General features: G+C 39.6%; 2 protein-coding genes across 5 annotated transcripts in view; one reads left to right on the forward strand and one right to left on the reverse strand.

Moving 5' to 3' along the window:
* Positions 1–1786: 1786 nt before the first annotated feature.
* Positions 1787–8112, reverse strand: grxcr1a (glutaredoxin and cysteine rich domain containing 1 a). Its single transcript, XM_061726192.1, has 4 exons — positions 7610–8112; positions 4947–5186; positions 4785–4850; positions 1787–2400 (listed from the first exon to the last, which is right to left on the reverse strand). The coding sequence occupies exons 1-4, from the start codon at positions 8021–8023 to the stop codon at positions 2221–2223; spliced, it is 900 nt and encodes a 299-aa protein (XP_061582176.1). The 5' UTR covers positions 8024–8112; the 3' UTR covers positions 1787–2220.
* Positions 8113–18543: 10431 nt separating this feature from the next.
* Positions 18544–26325, forward strand: part of atp8a1 (ATPase phospholipid transporting 8A1) — a 112217-nt gene continuing 104435 nt past the window's right edge. For all 4 annotated transcript variants that reach the window (XR_009782884.1, XM_061724921.1, XM_061724919.1 and 1 more), the window contains exon 1: positions 18544–18835. Coding sequence is in view for 3 of the 4 variants with exons in the window: in XM_061724921.1 (XP_061580905.1) it covers positions 18787–18835 (49 nt within the window). In the remaining variant the exon portion in view is untranslated. The remainder of the gene's footprint in view (positions 18836–26325) is intronic.

A 26325-nucleotide genomic window follows, 5' to 3' on the forward strand; every position in this document is an offset into this window, starting at 1 on the left:
TGCTGCCTTGTCTAATCATGTTCAAGCAGCATTGTACAGGGCTATGACGGCGTGGAGAGCTGCCTCTGCTGATGGAGCCAACACATGACATCATCCTTAAAAAACACCAACACGGCGCGGATTGCATGTTATCTCGATTGCATAGTTTGCTGGACACGGGGTGCCACGTCCTTGTAGCACCCTATAATGTAATAATTTCCTGAAAATGTAATAAAATTTGCACTTAACTCAATCGGAAATGTAATAAAATCCAATAATGTAATAACTTCACCAATAATGTAATGAATTATCCTGACTGATATTGTAATAACATTTTTTTACAGATAATGCAATACCTTATTACATTATTGGGAATTTATTACATTTGTAGGTGGGTCTTTTTTTCTTCAACACTGATAATGTAATACTTGACAGATAATGTAATGTTTTCTGGAATAATATGCATGTTCATTTTCAGTCCAAAGTTCTACATTTTGTGTTTTAAGAATCTAAGAATGTTATATACACTGGATTTGAAACACCAGAATGACTATTGGGTTAAATTTCAGACTTTGAGTACCATGTAATAAATTCCCAATAATGTAATAAGGTATTACATTATCGGTAAAAATGTTATTACAATATCAGTCAGGATATTTTATTACATTATTGGTGAAGTTATTACATTATTGTGTTTTATTAACTGTTCGATTGAGTTAAGAGCAAATGATATTACATTTTCAGGCATTATTAGATTTTCAGGAAATTATTACATTATAGGGTGCTACAGTCCTTTATTCTTTATTCAGCGCTGTCAAAAAGTGGCATCCTCCATTTTTTTCCTTGAGGATGAAGAGTATTAGGAGTGCCCTTGAATCATTAGGTGTAAAGCTAGATTCATTTCCAGGTGGTTGGCTATTGAACCTGTTTGTGACTCATTGTGATGCATGGGGCGTTTTATTCAGAGAAATGACAAAAGGACGTGTCATCTTTGAAGGAGAAATTAAAAATGTTTGTGTAGTGGAAACTCACTTCAGCTGGCTTTTTAAAGAAACTTTTTAACTATACCTGTACTTCCATCCTTACCTCTTGTCATGTGTAATATCATCATACAAAGGAGATATGAGTCCTTCAGACTTTGTTCTGGTAATAAACTTACATGAATATATAAAGACCAATCAAAACATACATCTTTGTCTCTTGGTTATTTTCAGTTCAAGTTCACACCCTTGCAAAAGTGGTCATTTACTTTCATAGAAATAGTAGTATAAAGAAAAAAAAAAGAGCAGCTATAGCAAAACAGATTTGTTTCTAAAACAGTACCTGTTTAGAGGTTATATCACAATTGATATTTACCTTTAAAGACATAATTATTTAGTCCTGACGTGGCAACCAACTCTAAAATTGAGACATAACTCTTAGCTTTTAGAAGTTGGAAAATGTGTTATCGAATGGTTCAGACCTCACAGACCCCGAACATAAGTATCCAGATGACTTGCCTCTAAACACTGGATGAGGTGAGTAGATGTGGAAATACATGGCAAAAAAATGATGCTTTAAATTATCCCCCTGTTGTATTTTGAAGAACAAGAACGACATAGTCTTTCAATACCTGAAGAAAAACACTTCTCATTAGGGTCTGACGCCATCAAAATAAGATCAGGGCTCTTTGGGGTCCAGACCATCTGCTGCAGAGCCCCCTCTTTCAGGTCTGCTGCAAAGATCCACTTTTGGACTCAGATCTTTTTCAGTGTCTGTTATATTTGCAAAAGTATGAAATCTTGTTCAGATGTCATGCTCCACTGTGAACATGGTTCCTCTTTTCTGTTCTGCAGCCTGAGAATTGACCCGGGACTTTCACTGCCTGACCTGAGAGTCCCTACCGTGTCTGAGATGAGATTAATGACGAGGGAGTTCTTAATTAAGCACCTCCTCACGCACGTACAGGCTTAGGTGTCTCAGAGGGCAATCTAGTTCATGACCCCTTTTGTTCTGTGTAGATACAAACAATGCATTTGATGAGAAATCTGTCTTAATACTGAAAAACCTGATCAGCACTGAGGAGTAACGCATCAATTCAACACTATGTCAATAACTGTGTGAAGATTCAATGTGCAAGTTCATAGATTTTATTATAAATCCCCATTTTCTTCACTACAATGGCCATGGAGGAAGAGTCCTGGCTCCTGTGTGCGGTCCTGAAGAGGGAAGGAGAGATGTCGATCCAGGCACTTAACATCCTCACTGGCTGCAGCGCACACAGGCCTGCAGGCCGTTCTCATTGCAGGAAGTGCACTTGAGGGCTTTGAAAGAATCCGTGAAGCAGTTGCGAAACACGGACATCTTGCTACCATGGCACACTTGGCAGGGGATGAAGGCGAAGCCCCCGCAGGTCTGGCACGTCTGGGGATGCTGTACCCTCTAAAGAAGTGGATAAATCCTTTATTAAAAATTCTGGACAAGAAATGTCACAATCAGTCTCCACATTCTGAGATACGATTTCAATTAGCAAAATGATCTATTATATAGCTCATTTACTCATAACTGAGCTATAAAAATGACAATTACCGTACTGGTTTTACACAGCATATTAATCCGCTCTATTTCTTGCGTGGTGCAAGACTTCCTTCACTGCTCCTACCCCAGGAAAAACCCCCCCATATCATACTATGTTTTTGTAATGGTATCTGACAGCAACACTATGCTTAATTTTCACTGGTATATTAAAAAAGATACATTTCAGGTATGTTAAAAAAGAAGAAAAATGCAAATTGCTCCAAAGCCATAAACCTGAGCAGCTACATCCAGATAAATCCCTGGATATTTTATTTCTAATCTGTTCCACTAATTAAGAAAAAAAACTACAACCTAATTTACAAAGATGTTGTAAACTAAAAATATGTTTAAATGACTGACAGAAAATATGATCATTTGGAATTAGATGTCAGGATTTTGAGGCTCCAGAAAGACTGGAAATGTTGAGTAAAGCTATCAAGACAATCTGTGAAATTTCCTTCAGCCAACTATATAAAGTGACAAAAAAACTTTGTGAAAAGTTTCAGAAATAGAAAAAAATCTCTGTATGGGTAGAACAAGTCTGAAAATGAATGTAAATGGTTGTGATCTTCAGGACTTTGGGAAACACTGTATTAAAAATTGACAACTCTGTCATGGAAGGTAGTAGAGGTTGAAATTACAGCATGGCTCAGGAGCATCTGCGAAAAACCATTATCATTTCCTGTCACAGGTGTCACTGAGCGATAGGCGGGGAACGTCTTAAACAGATCAGGCCTTCGCCGTGGGACCGAACCACACTCTCACGGCCAATTTAGAATCAGCAATTAGCCATAGCCAAAAGTAGCTGGAGTAAAACCCACACAGGGACAAGTGACAGCACTAAGCACCACATCACCCTGCTGCCCATTTTGGAGGTCATTTAACAGTAAAACAGGTAATGCATGTAACACATAATGTCAATTTTAAGGGGGGACAGAGTTGTGCCAACATAAGAATGGCTGTCATCAACAATATATCCGAAATAACAGAACAGAACATTTTCGGTGTGATTTGAAAAACAAACCAAAAGTCATAACATGAATTAATGAGTGGCAGATGTATTCGTTTATGCCAGTCTCACCTGTCTCTCAGCTAAACTCAGCTCATTTTCTCCTGGCTGCCTTTAAATACTCTGTAGTGAACTTATCATCTGCTGAAAAGAATATAGGTGCATTTCCTGCAATTACAAGCTATTATTTTAAAACACAACTTCCATTGTAAAGGTTCTGTACCACTGACTCTCCCCACATCTTCAAATCTTATCTCAAGACTCACCTGATAAACTGGCATACCCCAAATGAAAAATAAAACAACCTGTTTTGTTAGTTTAATATTTCATTTCTTTTTTTTTAAATGTTGATGGCACTTCTAATGTTTCAATCTGTTGCTCTTTTGTTATTTGTATAATTGATGTTCTCTGTGAGCTGTCCTTTAGTGTTGTGAAAGGCCCCTATAAATAAAATGTATCATCATTACTATTTGACTAGCAGAGCCCCCCGTACAGGCGGCACATGTCATCTGAGAGCAGAAGCCAGAAGAAACAGGCTGGTATGTAAAGGGTTAAATATTTTGGACCCATACATGTTACACAGTTGTGCCGTGTTGTGGCCTGGTTGGTGCATGCATGACCTTTCTGAGTTCCACATTTTTATAAAAGCCTGCAGTGGCTTGAATTTATGACTCAAATGTCATAAGACTGTTTTGTATTCACTATTTTTGGGTCCTGAACTCCAAATTAAAGAAAAAAGCCTGGGAAAAAACACCAGGGCCTACATGACTAATGCTGCTGCAGGTCAGCGGGAAACAGAAACTGTTTTATTATCTCATTTTGCACCTCGGAGCCATTTGCTTTGTGCTGGCACGTTGGAACAAATGAATCAATAAGGAGCCCTCCATTACTGATGGCTGCTCATTGATGTGCATGCCTTCATTACACTGCAGGTTGCTCATGTTTTATTGAAGACGTGACAAGTGAGGAAAATTGACTGTTCCTGTTTGTTCTGTGTTCATTTCAACGATTTTGGCCAAATAAAAATAATTTATTTATCACAATTACGACCAACTTGTACGTTAATAATTCATGTGCTATAAAGCTCATGCAGCAAAATGAAACGGTTGAATTATTTAACATCAGCGGCGATCAAACCAGGTCTTTGGTTGAAACAGATTCTCAGGAAAGTCATCTATTTGGCCAAGATCAATTATTTATAGTGAGTGTGCGTGTGTGACAAACGTTGAGAAAATCCAACCTCAATTCTTGTCAGAAGATCTTGCAGCTCTCCTGATTCATTCATGCCAAGTATTTTCTCAGCACCCTGCAAAACAGTTGCAACACTGTCAAAATTCAGCCTTTAGTGTAATTGCAGATGATACTGATGGCTCATATATTTAAAAAAGTCTTGATGCCTGACCCCAAAGTAGTGTCCGTCAATGAACACGACCGGTAATGAAAAAGGTTCGCCCACACGTTTGCACCTCTCCTCCAACTCCTTCCCGTACTCGATGTCCAGGGCGATGTTCCTTTCCAGGAACTTCACCCTGTGGTTCTGGAAGATCTTTCGGACCAGCTCGCACCGCTCGAACGTCGTCCTCACCACTCGGAAACTCGTGGTGTAGATCACTATCCGCCCGAACTCAAGTGAGAAGTCCACCTATGAGGAGGTAAAGGTGAAACCACGTCTCCTGCCAGCAATGTATACACAGCTTCTGATTTAGTGGCTTTTTTATTACCATTTAATGCTATCTTTTTTTTTTCTTCATTTTATTTTGGTGTGTTTTATTTATTCAGGTTTGGTGCCTTTTTACGCTTAAGTCAATATCAGCAACATTTTGTTCTGTATCGGGGCCACAAAGAAGAAAAAGTATAAAAAAATAAATAAAAAAGTGCTTTTCACTACATAAAAATCCAACTAGAGGTCCAAACCAATCTATGAAACCACGAGAGAAATCCCTGTTAATTACTCCTCCTGAAATAAAAAGCTTGCTGGCCTTACAGCAGTGTTGTCCGTTGAATGAATGGATAATCATTCTGGTCTGTTAAATACCACTTTCATTTGAATCGGCTGTGTTGAAGCAGGGAAACATCTAAAACATGCAGGACCCCCGGTCCTCCCTCAAGAACCGGAATGGGACAACCCTCCCTTAGAAGGATACATGAACTTCACCAGGGTCATTTTCTTGCAAGAATTGTTTGCAAAATTCACATCAGTTTGAGCTTACTGACAAAAATCTTCTTAAAAGATTCTGCAATAAGAGAGTCTGGACATCTAACAGGGAACCCCAGTCCACTGGTGATCCACAAGGTAACAGCAAACCCCACAAAGTATTTCAGGAGTTCAGGTAACCTGAAGTGATGAAACAAATGGATTTAAACTGACAAATGGTGATTTTTTGCAGAAATGATGCAGGACAGCCGACGGCACCTGCTCACACTAGTGGAGCGGGTCACAGAGCAGTCTGTTTTTAAAAGAAGTGTATAAACATGTGCACTCAAAACTCCTCCAACCCTAAGATTTTTGTTGTCAAGCTAAGAGAGATGGTTAAAGAAGTGGAGTCCTTATCAATCATATCAACAGCCTTGTGTTAACATCTTGTATACTATTATTACTTTCCATAGATAATTACTGATTTTCACACTTTTACCTGTGTTCTTTCCCCTTGCCAGACTGTCTGGGTCACCTTTTATCTTAACAGGGTTCACAAATTAACTATCCGAGTTTAAAAAAAAACATAAAACTCATCTGGGCAGTCTAAGATATCCCATGATGAAGTAGTAGCAGCTGTTTTGTATGAATTTATCATTGTCTCAACAACAATATTTTGTTGAGACAAAAAAAAGACAGTCTCTCATATTGCTGAGGAATTTTAGTTCATTCTTCTTTACAAATTTGCTTCAATTGAGATTTTTTGGCATTTGCTTATCCACAGCTTCCTAATGTTCTTTGCCAGCATTTAGACGGTCTTTTAGTTCATTGGATTGTTGTCCTGTCGCATTAACCAGTTTTGACCAACTGCGTTTCCAAAATCATTACTGATGCCTTTCCCTCTTGGCATTGTGTTAACATATATTGGTATGTTCCAGACCCACAAACTATTCTTTTATAGAGGGCTGCACATCTGCTGATCATCAGTTCATCAAAGGATTTAGTAAGATTCAGGAGCAGGAGGTATTTAGCATTGCCCGCAATTATTTTCCTTTTTTTTTCATCATTGTTGTCTAGTAAATGATGCATGGTGAAAAAAGTTATACATTGTTGAAAGTCTGGGGTTGCATTTGATTTATACTAAGACCCACTGTGATCTAATCTAAACACAGAAATAACAAAGGCTTGAGAATGGTACCTAACGTTTTCACAACTGTATGAAAAATTCTACAGAAATTAGCAAATACTATTTTTATTTTTTTTTTGCAGGCAATACTCAGTTGCAAAATCGGCACAACATAGGTAAAGTTTTATGATCGTCTCGATGAAACAAAATCCTCGTGCTAATCTGAACTCTCCAAAGTTACACAGAATTATGGACTGCACTCCAAAGTAACTAGTTGAAATGCTGCACGTGCTTGTACAATTACAAAACATCAGTCTTTTCTCTGGGATTAGATCAGGCTCCTTCACGTTGATAAGTATTTAATCTCCACTTTAAAAGAAAGATAATCTCACCTAATTGTGCTGAGAAGCTTTATCTGGTTTGGTGTCTCTGCGTGATCACCTGATCCATCTCCAGAGACAGACTTTTACTAACTTCTACATCACTTTTGCTAAAGCGCTCGGTCCCAGAGTTGAATGACAAACACTGAGTCAGAACGAGGATACTAGAAAGCAGTACTGAGAATTCATTAACCTGATTAGTTTCTCCTCATACACTTAACGAAATGCATCATTAATTCTTAATTGTTCTGCGACCTTGTCCACTGCTATGAGCGTTCATCCCAGTGCCAAATGTTGCTTCTACATGTAACTAAACTTCACACTGATGGGGATCAGTCCAGAAAACAATCAAGCTATAGTATAATTTTTAGGCACCAAGATGTTTTAAAAACAATTAAACTTTGAGTTTGGCTAGAAGTACTTACACTGTTGGTATTAGGAAGGCTTTCAAACAGCGTCTGACCTGCGCTGACTTTGTGCTTGACCCCTCTCACGGTCCCATTTTTACTGAGGATGTTGATCCTCTTGGTGGTGAACATCCAGTCCTTGGTGGCCCCGGCGTACACGAGCAGGTCGTCGGGCTCGCCCTCGCTGTGGTCCAGCTCCGAGCCCAGGTATCCAAAGGGGTTTGGATACGGGAGTTGTGCATCTCCTGCCGTGGAGGGCGTGCTGGCTCGCTCGGCCTCAGAGCTGCTCGTGCAGTCTGAATCCAAGGAGTCAGAGGGCCCCTCATCTTTGAACATCTCCTTCAGCACCCGGCCACTGTTTCCCGAAGCCACGCGGAACCTCACCCGCTTCTGTGGCTTCTCCTGTCCTGGCAGCAGCACTGTCCCCTCCATTGTGAACCCTCTTCCTCGTTACATGGTCCACAGCGCCACCGTCCAGCTCATTCCCTCTCATTCGGAGGTAAACATGCAGCTCAGACACACTATTTTGTTTCCCATGGATTACTAGGAGCGTTAATCCTCACAGTGTGAACAGATCTAAAAATGACTGGGAAGCCTGTAAGCTGCCTTCCAGTCACACTCACACAGCTTGTAAATAATACACACACTTCTACCATGGCAACCGAGCAAGCTAATCTCACGTAAAATGATAGTGTTCTTTCAATTATTCATCACAATTCACGCAGTTTTCACCAAAGCTATGACATAAGACTTTTAATAGCCTGACTTCATACCCTTCAATCAATCAAACAAACTTTTCACATTCTGGACAGACGATGACAGCTGACCCATGTGGAAACTTGTGCAGCTTTTGGTCATGCTTGCAACAATGTCAGTCTTCCATCCCTCTTTGGACCAGACGGATGCATCTAAGCCGTTGGAAGGACTGATATGAAATTCTGTGCAGATATATATTCATCAAACGTGACTTTGGTGGAGCCCTGGGGCCCTTTATGCCTCAATATTTATCTGTTTTGCTTGGCATGTTTTTTTTTTTTGCCTCTGCCCGGATGAATGGTTCTCAGTGAGCCAATGTGTCGGCTAATGTCTCACAACTTTCACTGTTGTCACTGGATATCCGGATAGCAGACACCAAGATATCCTGCTTTGTGCACTGAGACTTGTTTCAGAGAAGATGAAACTTTTAAATGCTTTGGGAAATGGAAATCACTGAGTGGTTTTGATGTTTTACTGAGGTAATCTTCTGTTCTGCATTATACTGTGTATGGAGTTCAAGCAACCAAACCTTTCTCTAACTAAACTCCTCAACTTGACTATGACTACGAACAAAAACTGGTTTAAGATAAGATAAGATAAGATAAGATAAACCTTTAATAGTCCCCCAGAGGGGAAATTTGCAGTTTACAGCAGCAAAGCGGATAGTGCAGAAACAAGAGGCATCAATAGAAAAATAATAACACAGTAATAATAATAATAACACACTATAAACAGTAAACTGGTATATAATAATAATAATAAGAAGAAAGATAAATAATAAGAAATACTAGTATATAAAAAGATAACAGACAGATATTTACAGATGGATATTTACATAATTGCACGTTGCAGTGAGTGAAAGATATTGCACATTATTTCCAGTATGTACATTTATTGTCAGGTTCTATGTGGTCTACTGTGAGCAGTGCTGGTTGTGTAGTCTCACAGCTGCAGGGAGGAAGTTTATTTCCTACACCTACAGATTTCAAACGAATATGAATCTGTTCATTGAGATTATACCTCAAAACATTCAGGGATCCTCTGACTTTGTTCCTACAGCAGTTCATCCTTACACGGGCAGTACTTGCATTAGTACCTTTGTGTATAAAGATACTAGTTTGTAAAAATTGAGGTTCTTGCTTTATTCTGTTGTTTCTGGGCAGAACCACACAATACTCACATAAAAGAGGTTAGATCTGGACCATAGACTGTGTGAAGATCTGGACAACCCCCTGTGATGTCACTCGAAGGTTTCTGAAGCCTGAAATTCTCTTTTGTTGTTAACATCTCACGAAGGCCAACCCGTAGTTGAAACACCCCAAACATTTACAAATGGGCAGATTAGAGGCTGCTTGGAACGTAACCTCTTGAGCTCAGGTAGTACATTTTTTTAACTTGGCTAACCTCATGTTAGTCCATGATGCTATCAAGCAGTTTCTTGCATTTATTCTGATTGGATGTAACTATCTGTCCTAATTTTTTGTTGTCACTGCCAAAAAGACATTTGATACAATTCTGACCAAGCTGAATTGTGAACATCCGGAGCTTCAGTCAAGCAACACCATGGCCCTCGACAAGCAGAAGTCCAGCTAACTGAGCCTAGTCTTGGGGGATTTGTGGAGTATTTTAATAAAATCACCTTCTGTACAGTTATCGATGATGTGAAATCTAGATATGGAGACCAAAACCACAAGTCTGTAAATATGTTTATTTCTGCTAGTTGGAGAATCTGACCCAGGCGTCTGTGGAGTAGGCCCTTAATGCCACATTGGGGATTTTCTTCACTTCCTGGTTTGCTTCAGAACAGCGAGTCAGATGTCAGTCCTTGATCTGGACATGTTTCCTCAGCACGTTTTACACTCTAGTTTTCCAAATTGTTCTCTGCTGCAAAGGCTACTGCTACTTATGCATAATCTCAGCAGGCCACCTACTGGTCAAACCACTTAGCAGGAACATCTGACGACACAAACAGGAACAGAACAGTACATCATTACGTGGATAAAGTGCTGGCGAAACCAACGTTTCGTTTTCAGAATAATAAAATCATTACTCTTGCTCCAAGTACTGTTGTTAACTTTGTTAATCTTTTTAGTTCCCCATTGGAATCTTTGAACATGATCTCAAATTTGATCGATCTTTGTTACATTTTATGCAGTTTTCACTCTATCTGAAAAATACTCTACCGAGCTGTTATAGACACGTCTTGGTGACATCAGTGAGAAAGAATATTGCTGAATGTTTGCAAGCTGATGATGCATGACAAGAAGATATGACGTCATAGCCCCAGTTTGATTATTGCATGTCACGGTTGAATTACCAGCACAACATCCTTTACCAAATCTACACCACACAATAGCTACCGATATTTCTTCTTTAAAACTCAATGTGCATGTCCTGATGGAGGCCCATGTTATCTATTTAACTTAATGTCTGTATCAAAAGCAAATGAAATATAAATATTGAAGCAATCACATTTCTTTTGGCTGACTAATAGAAAAGTTATAAAAATACAAATAAACATGTGCCACTATAAGCATTGAAACTAGCCACTTTAAGTGTATAATAAAGTGCAGGATTCTGTGACATCTGTCCACACGACTTCATGACTCACTGTAAGGTGATATTCTTGGACAGCGAACACGCTCAGAGGGAGTGCAGGTGTTCACTGGGGGTTCTCAAGGACCAAACCATATAATGTGTCATAGTGGCACAATGCAGCCGAGCGTCTGCAGAGATGTCTCACACAGTTTTTCTTGTGCGACAGGTGATGAAGCTGTTCCCCAGGGATGTGACATGTCAGCTCTAAGCGATGACAGTTCCTCTGTTTTTAAAGGATGCAGCCTGGCCACTGAGGTAAGGAACTTCACAAACACACAAGGCAAACACACACCGAGCATCTCCTCATCTCCAATTGCTCTTATTTTCTTGCCAACTCAATTAATTTGTAAAAACACATCAATTTTGCAAAGTTAGGATAATAAAGCTTTTACCAATTTGTAGTACTGCTGTTCCTTTTCACAACACATAAAATGTGTACTGTCAGTAAGGATGAGAAAGAATGAAGCATTTTTTTGTTTAATTTTGCCCCATCCTTTATGCAAACACATCTTAGGCTGTCCAGCAGTGAAGGGCTTTCAAAGTCACTTTTATTTAGTTTCCAAATTCCCTGCAGCTTCTCCGTGGTGGACAGGTCAGGCCTGCTGGCAGGTCCAGTCCAGTACCTGTACCATGAGTGCAGAATATGGTTTAACATTGTCTTATTAAAATGTGCATGGACGTCCTTGGAAAAGCAATGTTTTGATGGCAGCATCTAAACATCTAAACATCTAAACATCGGCGCTCGTCTTGCAAAATGGACACGATTTTTGTGAATCCCATCACAAATCCACCAAATACAGACTCATAAAGTAATGTAGCAAAGTTTTTATTTTCTTTAGAGATTGATTCTTTCAAAGTTTTAGCAGAAACACATCTGGCCAAACACATGTGACCTCTGACCAGGTTGAATCTCCTTTCCAATAAAGTGAATGAACCAAAGACACACTGTGCAGAGCCGTTTGCATATTCTAGAAAGGAGCATTTGACTTGGACAGGTTAGCTACTGTTCCAGGTCCTCTGCTCTCTGAAACTGTCCGTCAACTTCTTCAGGCCCCGTTTATAAAGCACATTGTGAAGCAACTATGGGAAAGTTTGCAATCCTGAACCAAGTAGCGGAACTCACCAGACACTCTCTGCCCCAAAATGGGATTAACCCACAGGTTTGTTTTATATTAATCTCTTTTATTAGTAGAAGCGACACAAGATCTTCACTTCTTCCTTTTTTTCTGGTGTGCAATTATCTTTCAGAGTCTTAACATTTTCTTCACAAATTCACATGTCGCTTGATGCGAACGGGCAACGCATCAATATTTTACTTGTGAATTATTCTCAATGTCCTGTTGTTCGCTTGCTTTGTGTTTAAACCTTAAAACTACCTGACTACCCAAATTTACTATGAAAAATCTAGTGCGTGGTTGCAGAGTTATGTTTTTTATCAGAGTTGTTGATGTAGTATCAGTTTCGTTATGCTATTATACCCAAATATACACTCAAAAGCCCAGAAAAGGTGGTTATTTTGATTATTTGTCCCCTTTAAAAATGTTATTGTTTAGTATTTTAATGTATGTCAATATCTTTAAATTTACTTATTTAACTGAATAATGAAGTATATTTCACTATTTTCCCTCTACTTGCTGTATTAGAGTGGACATTTTAAATGTAGCAGTCAGAGAGTGTGTGACTGCTACTCTGCCTGCAAACTGAGGAGTCGCTTCTTATGACTTGAATAAATCAGTCATGGTCTTTACGTATCCTTTTTCATTTTAATTAGTTTTTCTTCTATGTTGTAGGAGCAGTATCTCATTTAGACCTCCCCCATCCGTGCCTCTTCTGAATCGTTCTTCGTACTAAATGCTTCACGATGATACAAATACAGAATTGTCACAGTATATGAAACGAACATGCTGGTCGTGTTTAGCCCACTGCAGAGACAGGAAGGCGATGCCGTTATTCGGAGTTCAGTGAACTGCACCCACACCATGTTGAGCCAAGCAGCCATTTTATCTCACTTTAACACATTTAGACAAGAGGGCAACCTTAAGAGCTTATCTGGCAGCCCTGCTCATCAGTGGTGCTAATGTAGCCTCAGTAGCCACCCCAACTGCTATTTAAAAAGCAATTTGGAAGGATTAATACTGCAATGTTTTTAATTTCACAGCTGACTGTCAGCTTGGCTGTTGCTGAGAGAAAAAACTCTCAGTATAATAGATGGTTTTAATATTCAGCTGCTTGAATGAAATAATATCATAGATTATCAATATGACTTCACAGTATGACTGATCTGCAGTGCATTTTTTACTTTAGTTGTAATGTATAAAAAAAATGATTGATGAGTATTTAAAATAGTTATTGATCGAAAAACAAATCTGATAGACCATAACAAGCATCTTTGTGCTATTTGACCAAATGAGCTGCATGCATTAATCAAAGGTTGTAAATTGGATTTGGTCACATGACTGAGTCATTATTTGTAAGCAGCTGGCCAGTGAGCCGTCCCTGTCCTCCCCTGACCACGGGCGGACATCCACAAGAGGGCAGAATGCAATTCAATTACAGTTAAATGTTGCACTGCCCAACCACTCCCTCAAGAGCTGTAGGCAAGGGATGAAAAGATGCAGCTGCGAGCCTGGTGGCTGCATCCATCATCACTGTTTGATCAGTCGTCGGAGGACAATGATTCATGATAGAATCAGTGACAGCGTCATCCAGCCCTGGTGCATTAGCTCAAGATTAATGGATCCTGAAAAGAGAGCAAGATTACATGTTCACACTAAAGATCTGCTAACTGAATCACAAAGGGATTGCAGCTGCAGGTGGGGTGAACACATACAATGTTGTTCAGGGTACCAAAGCCTCTTTTTTTGCTTGGAAATGCACAAAAATTAGACATTTTACCATCCAGGTTTATATTTTGCAATTTGACTTCTGTTTCTTTGCTGTGGTTAGCATTAGAGAAAATATTTTTCTAAAAGAAGTGTTCATGGTGTGTGGAGAAACAAGCTGCACTGAGTATGACTGTTAAATCTTAGATGAACTGATTCATTTGCTGATTGTTTTCGTCGGACAAGAATATTTAGGTTTTTGAAATACCTGACATGTTTCGGCGATTCCTTTCGCCTTCATCAGAGTCACAAGATACTGTTACAATACAATACTGTTACACTGTTACTGTCACAAGATACAAGATCTGTATTGCAACAGTATCTTGTGACTCTGATGAAGACAAAAGGAATCGCAGAAACATGTCAGGTATTTAAAAAACCTAAATATTCTTGTCCGATGAAAAGAATCAGCTAATTCAATTGTAAAGCCATGGACAAAATGAACTTTATTAAATCATTTGATGAACTGTTTCTACTGTGTTTCTCACAGTATGTGTATTTTAGTGTGAATCGCCTGCTATGAAGCAGTCCTTTATCTCCTCACACTCTTACTCATGACCTGTTTTTCTTCATTAATTATCCTGTCTACAATCATCCTCCCACTGACAACTTGTTTTGGTCTCTGTTAGCCATACATTTACTGGGGTAACTGCGGGACTGTTGAGTGTTGTCAGATGGCTGCAGAAGCATCTGGTTTTTCGTGCAGGCCCTGTTGCAAGAGCGCGCTGCATTTCCTCATTTAACTGCTGCAATTTTAGATAATTCTTCTATTCATTTATTTCTTTACAAAAGTTCAATGTCTTCATTTTCATTACACCTGTGTTAGATGCATTTGGTGTCACTCTTATCAAGATGCTGGTCCCTTATACAACCGACAATTGACTATAAAATACAGCAGCAGTTTTGAGTGCTACTGTAAATACACCGCAGCAATGAACTGCTTCTTCCTTCTTGCTAGACAAAAGAAAGAAAAAAAAGATATCTGGGATAGGATCCAGTAAAGCTCTTGGTGGGTTTCAGCAGCATTTCTGCATTTTTCCTTTGTATTTCCCCTCTCCGCAGTAGCGAAGTGGCTCGATGTATTTTCCTGCCGAATCAAAAGGCCCGGAGGCAGGGGCTTACCCACAGCATCATCTATAAGCTGGTTATTCAGCTCGATTTTTGGTTGCCATCTATGACGGACCCTGAGAATTCACAGTAGTTTGATGTGAAGGGGGTCTGTTTTTGCAGGTGAGTGAAGGATTTGAGGGTTCAAAGATGATTTCATCATCTTTTTTCTGTTACTTGTGAATGATTTAACTTAGATAATACTTTCTTATTCTGTGGAGTTTGCCCTCTTTATTATCTCAACCCCATCTTTGTTACTACATAAAACAGTTCGGCAGACGTATTGACTTAAAGTATGAAATCACTGCAAAATAATTTATTTTATTTCATTTATTTAATATATTTTATGGGTTGACCATTTTATCCTGGATGTTAACTTTTACCAAAGAGTGATAACGTCAGGTGGAAGGTCACTAAAATGAAATCAAATAGGTTTTGACTCTGAATCTTATTCAATGTTCTCTTACGTGCAGTCTTGGTGGATAGACGTGCTGCAGTAATATACGTTTGCACACTTAAGCCTATTAAATGCAGATGTGTGAGGAAGGGCTGTAAATGAAAGGTCCACACATGAACCGACACAAACACATGTGCCATTAGAGTTGGACACAGATTTGACGGTGGCAGAAATCTGGGTGGCTGGTTGAATGAGTCATCATTTGGGCTGGGTATGCTATAAAACAGAAAACCGGTGCAACTCACACATAATCGAAGAGGCAGGCTTCTTATCACTGTTGCTTAGCAACCGTTGGAGCCACAGAGCCAAATCCCCATGGTGGCAAGCTGATGTTGAATTAGGCAGAGTGGGGGAAAGAAAGAAAATCTTCGGGAGAAATGTGTTTCTAGCAGGTGTGCAGGGAGGCAAAGGCGTTCTCTTGAAGTCCTACTATATCTGATTTGTTTCTTCTTTTTTGAAGATTTAAATATTTAAAGAAACAGAAAAGCGGGAAGCCCCATATATATTATTGGTGACAAAGTCTGCTCTTTTTTTTAGGTATTTAGAAAAAGATACATCATCTCTTTTTCCTCTCAATGTGAATGAAAACATTTCTTGTGTACTGAGAATATGGACGACGACAGCATGAAAGCATCTCACTATTCCCGGTGAGGAGTGTCAGTTCACATGAAACCATGCAGGCAGTCTTGCAGCAACCAATGAATGTTTCTTCAAATACACATAAGCAGGACACTCAGCATTGTTGAATACTCCAGCCAGCTGTAGTGGATCTGCAGTTCTCTCAGGCAACTGCAGTGGTGCTGCTGCTTTACAAATGCCATGTCTGCTGTGTTTTTTTTTTTTTTTTTTTTTTTCATTTCAGCTGCTTTGAGAACGAGAACACAAAGCACCATGCAGCAGCCAGGCAGAAGAGCTGGCATCCTTTCTGCTTTCATTTTTCTTTGCGTTTGCCTCTGGCTCACTCCAATGTATCCAATTTCAGTTCACTGAGAGTTCATGTTTGAGCAGATTCATCACAGAAGAGTGACACACTGATAAGGGATGTGAAAGAAAATGGGGGCTAGAGTAAGCCACCTGTGGATTAAATCTTCTGCTGAGCTTGTCTCTAGACAATAATCACATAATAACACAGTGACTGATAATAGTGTCTGCTTACAACTGCTTAATACCATTTATGTGATGCGTATTTATGCACGTCCGCCACTGTGAGGTTGTTTATTATCATCATTATTATTATTATTATTATTATTATTATTATTATTATTATTATTATTATTATTATTATTATTATTATTATTATTATTATTATTATGTCCTTGAGTTTAGCATTTTCCAAAAAAAAAAGTTTGATTCATACATTCAGTTCCTTCCTTTTGCAACAGTACATATTCACAAGCGTCCATAAATGCTGTATGCATGACGGGCCCATCTTCTCTGCAACAAATGATGTTAAGTAAACAACCACATGATCCGTTAAAGTCTCCTCACAAATGAAAAATTGATATTTGTTGCTCTGTTTGGAACACAATGTGAATTTGCATCACTCTTAATGCTGCACCAGTGCTCACAGTCAGGGTACTAGACTTCCCTTGTTGCAGTGTCAGAGAGTAATTTGTTTTTAAAATATACATTTGAGCATTTCATTTTTTTTTCTGGCCAGTTAATGGATTAGCTGCAGAATGTTTTGCCTTACAGTAGTTAAACAGATCTGTGTCTATTCTCTACTCACATTTCATATGACCACTGGTCTACTTTTAACAGTTTTATCTTTTTGTGGGTCATTCAATTCACATTTTCTGTTTGTTTTTTGGAGGTCTGAGGTTTAAGATGCTTGTATGATACTAATGTGGCTGAGTGCAACATTTCTTTTGCAAGAAAGATCAATGGCCGTTTCAAATGAGCTCAAGATTAGAACAATGTCACACAGTTAAGAACATGACATCAAAATTAGATAATAACGAGATAATAATTTATCTTTAGTTTAAACTTACATGCTTATCAGAGGGGTGGTTGAATGTAAAAGAGAGAAAATAGTAGTTTTAACTCATTTTATTTCCACTTAGGCTCTGATTTGAGTGTTACAATACTTGCATGTTCATACACACATCTTTTTGTTCATCTTTATTAGCTGATATTTTGCACTTGATGAGTTCTCCTTCCTGATATTAACTGAATGGATCTTTCTCCTTGTCCCCCGAGAGCAGATTTTATGGTCAAAGCCACATTCTATGGTCACAGCAAATGTAAATAATACCCAGGGATTATTCTTATTTCTGTATTTCATAAGCAAATTTGATTTTCTGGGACTGATGTCTGTGGCATGTGGGTGACTATTGTACCCTTGGTGGTTTTCTGTTAAGCCTACAGCCATAATTAAACATTAACAGCATTACTGTTAGTAGCAAGAATAGAAAATTGTGGCCAGAATTGTTCAGCAGTTACTTGGCAAAAGTAAGAGTAACAAAAGCAAAATTCTCTCCATATCCCTGATGTCCATATTTCAATATGGTTTGCATTATAATCCTTATTTTTAAATGATCAAAATGCAAAATATTCCTATTAATTTCTTAAATATAACTAATGATGCATGCACGAAAAAATTTATCTGCCTGATTTATCAAACAACACAATCATATTGGAGATTTTTAATAGTAAATTTACCAAAAATGCACTTTAAGATAGATTTTGATGCCACAATGGATATCAGTCCGTTAAATTGTAGAAGTGATTAAAATTCACCATAAACTACAAGTGATGAGCCAACTCCCAACATGTGAACAACAGCTACCGCAGAGGGCGGAGGTGGTACAGTGTATGGTTCCGGCCAATTAAAAGAAAAAAGGTGATGCTTTTAAAGCCAATATATCACAGCGATTCAAATCCTGAATTTATTCCATTTAATTGGTCTAAAAATACAAAATGTATATTGCTTGTTTTCCTCCTGGCTGTGGATAATTGATAATCATTTGTTCGTACCCACCCCCGCTGGGGCTGGTTGTGGTACGGTCCATAAAGGCTGATTTGTGGTTCTGCGTTACACCGACGCAGAGCTACGTTGCGCCTCGTCGCCGTACCCTACGCCGTAGGCTCTGCGTCGATTTACCGCGGAAGCATAATTCCGGCTTTAACGTGGAGCGGCGCCGTCCCCCTTCACAACAGTAGATGTTCAGTCCGAGTCTGCTCCGGCTGTGCCGGACACCCCTTGAGCCATGTTCCCGTCTCCAACAAGCAAATGAAAGTTGCTTTTATCTGGGCTGAACTCGCAGCGCTCCGGTCCTGCATGAGAGAGGCGCCGTCGCCGGATTTCAGCCCCGCGTTTTGAAGCGTCTCCGCCGGCCGAGGAGCCGCAGCCGCCCCGCCTGACAGGTGCCTTCCCCCGGCTCCGCCGCGGAGAGATGCCGCCCGTCCAGAGAACCATGTCCGATCTCCGCAGCCGAGTGGAAGGTTTGTTTTAAACGCTTTGCCATTTGGTTTGATTTCTTTTACATGCATTTTGCAGAGCGTGTTTGTCTTTCTTTCCTACCAATGTTTTTTGTCAGTGGGAGAAAGAAGGCCGGCTGGCTGGTAGTTTTCTCTGCAAGTACTAAAACTTGCATCAGGACAGACTCAAGTTTAATCCTCGTGTTTCCAGGAAAATTGCATTTTCAGACTGTCTCTGACATGCATTGGTTTTAAGAAGCACATTCAGAAGTGAAACTCTGATGCATTGTCATATTAGTGTCTGTACCTTAAAAGAAACTTGCATATTGCACATTGTTTTAAGTTGTCATTATACTCTCATCTTAAAACAAATTGCCTATGTTTTTAATTTATTTATGTATTTTTTGTCCTTTTTTTCTATTTTTTTCCCCTCTGTTATGTTATATTAATTTTATTGTTCCGGTTATTTGTCTATTTGTCTATTTTGTAACTAGACTTATGTGGGAGGGGGTGAGCAAGATGTCTGTGTTTGTTTTATGTCATGTATGTCTATACTGTAATGTGATGTTTTGTAATGTATGTTTTCTTGGGACCCCCTTATAAATGAGATGGCACATCTCAAGGGGCTATCCTTTTAATAAATTCTGAAATATAGTGGAGCTGGCACGAAAACCTACCACACATGGAGAGTGGGTGTGACACAGCTCTCCCCCTGCCATCATCTGAGACAACGGGGGAAGTTGTGGCTGATTTACAACGACCACAAGTCTGGCAACTAAAACAAATGCCCAACAAATGGCATGCACAACACGGCTCTAATAATACAGCCATTGTCATTTGACTGGGATTCCCAGTCCTTCCCTGCACCAGTAACTTTCCACTGCATCTCTGTGGTGCTTGTTTCAGGGAAAGAAGATGCAGACACTTAAGTGATTTGAATGCTCGTAAGAGGATCTGTTTTCTTTAGGGCTTTGAATACTGCTTAGTAGATTTGGGTTTAAGGTGTTTGTCTGTCCAGGAAAGGAACTGATGGCCGGGGCTGCCCCGGGCTCGCTGCAGGGCGAGCAGAGCAGTCTGGCCGAGTTTCTTTGTAAAGTCTTTAAATCCCCAGCATCACTTTTTATTAGCTGACCCTGACTTCTGCAGAATTTATCTGCTCGATCAATATGATCGGTGCAGATAAATAATGGGCTGCATTATTTATGATGATTGGAGCAGTTTCTGTTTCTCTTCAGAGTAATATAAAGTGCTGCTAGGGTTTGATTTGCACTGCCTAGGTCTGATTTATAACTGTCAGTCCAGGCTAATATCTCAAGTTGACTTATTGTAGTTAAATATATTATTTGGCTGCTAAAGTAGCCTGTCATTTTAAGGTGAATTTGGATGGGTTTCCTGTCATCTGTTGAATTTCTTTAGTCAAGTCTTGACAAAACTCAGATTCTTGTGGCCTACCTAAAAAATAATAGTCTACAATGGATAATTGTCTGAAATAGTTCAATGGGGTGTGTGATTTACCAGCTATCTGTTGCTTCCCAAACAGGATGCTGGTTTGTCTGAATTTTTGATATTTTGGCCTTTTGGGTAGCTTGAAGTCTCTCTGGAGGACAGACTCGATTTCCAGCATCTTGGAGGGCAGATGTCGAAGCTGATCCTTGTCCTGTTCTCTCATGCCAATTGAACACGGCACGTGACAATGTGTCACTGTTAGGGCTGGGCGATAGGGACCAAAAGTCATATCTCGATATTTTCTAGCTGAATGGCGATACTCGATATATATCGATATTTTTTCTGTGCCATAATTGGGGTTTCCCCCAAAGCATTATAGCATAGCATCTCTGTTAGCTTCATTTTTTTCTGAGGCAAACCCTTAAAAAAACAGTCAGTTTTAATACAAAGCCTCGTGCCAAATGTCACACAGGCACCTTTTATTAACAGAGGTCTGCACAATATCAAAATGTATAAAACAAATGAAATAAAAATAAACTGCCTGCATATATAGAATAAAAATGCTTCTTGAATAAAATAAAACAAATATCCCTTTCTTACATAACAATTAAATTAAAATACACTGTGCAATTAATACAATGTAGACAGTAACAGGCAGACTTTTCCACTGAGGTTGACAGTTGTGCAAATAACAAAACATTTGTGCAAATCTCAAATAAAACATTCAAGTCAATTTGTCACAAAATAAGCTATATCAAAATCATAAAAAAAAGATAAAAGATTTTTAAATCGATATAAACGATATTGTCTCGTACCATATCGCGTTTGAAAATATATCTATATATTAAAATCTCGATATATGGCCCAGCCCTAGTCACTGTGGGTTTTCTTTTTTTCTTTTTTTTTTATTAAGTTGTTTCTGGAACAAACTGGACGTTTTATATCCTCCTAAAAGGCTCTAAAAATGACGGTAGTTTGGTTTTTAACTGCAAAACAATTTGTCATCATATTTGCACACCTTGACAGAAACTGGTGTTTTTGTCTCACAGATGGTCGTTCTGAACACCCTGCTGGCAGAAATCTAAATAATCGATTTGACTAATATAGATGATCTGTATAACAGTGGACCAGAGAGGCTGCAGCAACCACAAGAGTGACTGTACCATATTAAATATGCTGCAGCATTCGTTGTCACACTTGTACCATTATTTTTATGTTACAATGGACAAACAGTTGGGCTTCTCACTTGCGTCTACACAATTTCTCCATTTCCTCCTGTTTCAGTAAATAAGAATCTTATGACTTATTTTCATGCATATTTCTGAGTGTTAAATCTGATCAGCTTGTGTTCTGCTAGTTTGATGACCCATGATGCAGCTCTGCCATCAACTGTAATCCAACCTCACAGGCACCACATCTGTCCTTCTCTCTGTCTTTTTAAAAACATTTTTCAATCATGCTTCTGTTCGGAAACAATTATTTTGCATGTTTCTATGAAGGCCTAAGTACTCTCTCCACCCGCCAGTTTTACATCTTAATCACAATGATGCATCATGCAGGCTTCTATCTAGAAAGGGCAACCTTCTGCCAGGCTTACCACCTAATCCATCAGATGCCTGTCCATCAGCTCTCCAAGCTGCTGTGTTCAACACGTGCCTTTTCACTCTGTATCACTCTTTTTTTTCCATTTTTTTTGCTGTTTGTGGAAACATTTAGAGTCACGGTGCCAACCTGGCTCAACATGTTGCCAAAATAACCCTGTCTACTGCACCTGGAATACAGATACAATCAGAAGCTCTCAACATGTTGGTGCAGATGCAGAGCTTAGATGCTGATCTCGCTACTGAAAATTCTCAAGATCTCTGAAACTTGCCTCCAGTGTCAAGATGGGGAATCTGATTGGCAGAAGCCACGTGAGTCAAAATGAAACAGATGACAACAAGCATCCTCTTTGGTGTCAATGCTTGCTTGTTTTATCTGCAGACAGACAAATTCCCTCTACGATTTACACTCTAGGTGCAGATGGGGAGGCAGGCCTGTCTTGTGAGGATGAATCCATCCGACGCTTGTCATTCACTATGTGTCGATTCACTTGAAATGTGTTCTTGGAGACATAAAGTAGTCTGCCATTTCTTTAAGCATTTTACCTCTGTGTTCCCTTCACTTTTAACGGCTTTCTCTCAAGCGTAAGTGAGGCAGGATGTTTCCCTGTAGCATTTCAATAACACCAGCTAAGCCTCAGTCTGTCTGAATAGCACTAACAGCATGGAGAGGGAGGCTGGAGGGGGATAGACGGCTCCCTTCTGAAGGAATCGAAAGCTGCCCGTGTGCCAGGCGGATCACTGGCTGATAATAATGTGGCACAAAAGCCTAACGTGCCACTGAATCCCCATGTGGGGCCGCTGAGGTGTAATATCAAGTCCCCTTGGGCTTCTGTACTCTATTTGCCAGCATGGGACATCTTCTCTTCTCTATTTTCCACTTCATATCCTGCCTTCATCACTAACCGGCAGCTACTCTAAAATGTGTATCTTGAGATACTCAGTTTCTCTCACCTCAGTGATTCTTCTTTGTCTGCAAGGCAAACTTTAAAGAGGGGGACATATAAAGCACTCCCGTGCATGTTTCCACAAAAAGATGGATTTTTTTTTTCTTTTCCGATGCTGAGATGCAGATGGTGCTTCAGTTTTCACTAATTTTCTATAGTTGCTTTGTCGGATAGGAACTACCGACTATTTCGGTAGTCAACTAATCTGTCAGATTATTTTTCACGACTAGTCAATGATTATTTTTGTCATGCCCTCCACGTGCCTCGTGATAATGCTGCTGCGAGGTGACAGCTGTTTATCACAGCTCACACATGCAACTCACTGCTGGCGTGAGGACTGTGGAGGATGCGGGCGGGAGGCTGGGAGATGTAGCTGGGTACCACAAGCCCTCTCTGGCATCAGCAGCATCACATGGGCCTTGCAAAGCAACAAGACATCTGCCACCCGCCAATGCTGCTTGTTCACACCCTCCCTCCCCTTTTTTCCCCGTGTTGCATTTTATGCGCTCTTGTATTTGAGTCAACTACATCCTAGCTGTACTGACCCTTGCACTTCCTCCATTTGATTACAATCACAAGTGAACCTTCCCCTTCAGAGCTGGAAGGAAAGACCTGTTTGGTTGTGACAGTAATGCAGTTTTATACGACACATCAACTCTAAAATGTCCATGTTGACTAGGGATGTTAACAATTAATCGATTAATTGCCGTTATGAAATTACCCGATTTAAAATTAACGATTACAATTAATTGACAATTTCGTCACGGTGCGGACCGTGAGGTGGTTTTCTCTTTTCTGTGTGAAGGTAATGCTGAACGCCTGAACGCCCGGACCACATTTAATGCGACACAACGCGCTGCGCCGCGCACATAAAGTTAGAAGAAAGAGACGGCGGATATGTTTGGTTTTAGTAATATCATGCTCAGGCAATGAGTCTGCAATGGCCCAGACGGGAGACACATGTAGCTCAGTGCTTAACTTTTATTTTTAATCCACTCTATATTCTTCTGGTTGTTCTCCGATATGCTCCCCTAAAGCCTGAATTATGGTTCCGCCTTAAATCGACGCAGAGCCGCCGCCGTAGCCTACGGCGGCTATTATGGCTGCTGCTACTACTAATAGCTTGGAAGTGCACTTTATATTATATTCCTTGTGGTACAAAAATGTCTTTTTGTTACTTTTGTATGAAATAAATATTAGATTAAGGAATACATTTTGTATTTTATATAAGCAAAAAAAATTATGTTTGTATCTCAGATGGGGGAAAAAACGCCGCTTATCAACTAATCGATGATCGATCGATAAGGTTATCAACTGTCAATTAATGAAATAATCGATAATTTGCATCTCTAATGTTGACGGTTCTTTTCAATCAGTTACATCGATTATATCAACTAATCATTGCAGCTCTGCCCTGTAATGTTATTGTATTCTGCATATTGATTTGGCATAGTTTTTATTTTTGATAAAACCTCCACCTTTTTATCTTAGGCATATGACCAGCACTGAGTAGCCAGGGGAGTGGGGGTATTGTGGGCTTCAGTGTCCTGCCCAAGCCCAGTTTGGCATGTGATGGAGCTGAGAATCATTGAATTTGAAGGGCAGCTGACCCCATCCACTATCCCATGGCTGTCCCATTTAAGATGCTCTAGTATGCTGGTGAAACGAAGGTCCTCTGGAACACTTGCATGATGGTGTGAGTGGTTTGTCGCACAGAAGTATCAAGAAATTGTTGTTGAAAAGTCATTTTATTTTTTTTGGGAGGGATGCATAGCAGATTATTGGATGAACCATCTGTTCATAAACAGCTCTCATGTCCTGAATTGTACTAATAAGGACAGAAGAAGGTCAGTCAGTTAAATCAGACATTTACCAAAGCAAGTCACGTGAGCTAACTTTGGGGTGGGGGGGGTTGTTCTTTGCTTGTCTTTTATTGAAGACACTCTGTAGCTATGCTATAACTTATCTTTTTGACTTGTTGTCCCACCTAAAACCATACTTGGCTTCCTACATGGGACGCTGATTGTTCTGGAGCAACTGTTACTCAATCACTCAGGTGTTGTTTGGAGATTAGAAAGATGAATGTTGTGATCATGACTTCCTCAATCTGGTGGGGAGATAAACACTCCATATGTCTGGCTTTAGCTATCAGCGGAGCAGTAAATCAGTTCTTATTATGTCGTCTGTAACATTAAATATTTTCAGACACCAAATTGATGCCCTGAACTATATCTGCTCAAATAGCATGAAAATGCAACAAGCCTCATGTGCCAGGAGACCGTCAACGCGATCGTGTCAAAGTGGGATGATAAGGTCAGACAGGGGGCATCGACAAGCCCTCTACAGAAAAGCAACACCATCAATGGTGGGGAAAATGACACTCCTGCCAAGAGCTTGAGTGTTTTATGACCCTGATCCCATCTCAGCTAGATTTATGTTCAACTAGGTCACGGCCCTCCATCTATAGATAGATGGTTTGGTCTTAAAACACATGAAATTGTTTAGTATTGTATTACAGAATTGTTGATACATCCCTGTCGAGATGATTATTATCTTGCATTAACTTTGCTTACCATGTGCCTAACAGTTGGGAGCTTTAATAGGTGGAGTGAACACAAGTGGTTTTGAATCGTATTCAGGCATCTGAATGGATAATGCTTGGCATGTGGGTAATAGTCTGTCGATGGTGATGCTAACAAGAAATGAAGCCATCATTTTCACGAGTGTCTGTGCTCCAGCAATAAAAGCACTTCCATAACCGATATTAATGATGACCTAGTCTGAAGGCCAAGGAAAGAATCAATAAGACAAGGACGGTATCTCATGATTGTTTCGTTTATGGGCTTAAGAAGAGTGCATGTGTCTTCCTCAGGTGTTACAAACTTTGTACCTTTGGTTGATGGAGGCAGTGGTGGACAGTAACGGAGTAAATTTACTTGAGTACTGTACTTAAGTACATATCCAGAGGATTTGTACTTTACTTGAGTATTAGATTTCTTTGGTACTTATTACTCTTACTTGAATACATTTCCAAGACAAATATTTTTACTTTTACTCGAGTAAATTTCTAGGAAGGCTGAAAAGTACTCGTTACTTTCAGGTCTGCTCTTTTTTCTTCTTCCCTAAAATCCTATTGGACACAAGCTGTTTTTGTCAAAGGAGGAGACCTATCACAGTGCACGCTCTCCACTGGGATGTACGTAAAGCGGAAATACGTCAAGCCTCCTCAAAACAATACCGCCAAAGTAGCCTGCGTTTGTCAAGACAGAGCCGCAACAACGGCTACGCCTGCGTATGATCCCATTTATTTGATTTGTTTTTGGTGTTTCTGCAGGTTTTATATAACATTGTGGTTCTAAAAGCAGCACATCAGTGCAACTGGTTTCAAAGAGTTAATTCTCAGAAACAAGAGTTAAAAGATCCTTAAATTCATTTAGAAAAAATATAGTAATTTACTGATGTGGAAAATAGGAAATTTACTCTTACTCTTACTTTTACGTAAAGTAAATTTAAGAGCATT

This window comes from Cololabis saira, chromosome 7, assembly GCF_033807715.1.
Source record: "Cololabis saira isolate AMF1-May2022 chromosome 7, fColSai1.1, whole genome shotgun sequence".
Lineage (NCBI taxonomy): Eukaryota > Metazoa > Chordata > Actinopteri > Beloniformes > Belonidae > Cololabis > Cololabis saira.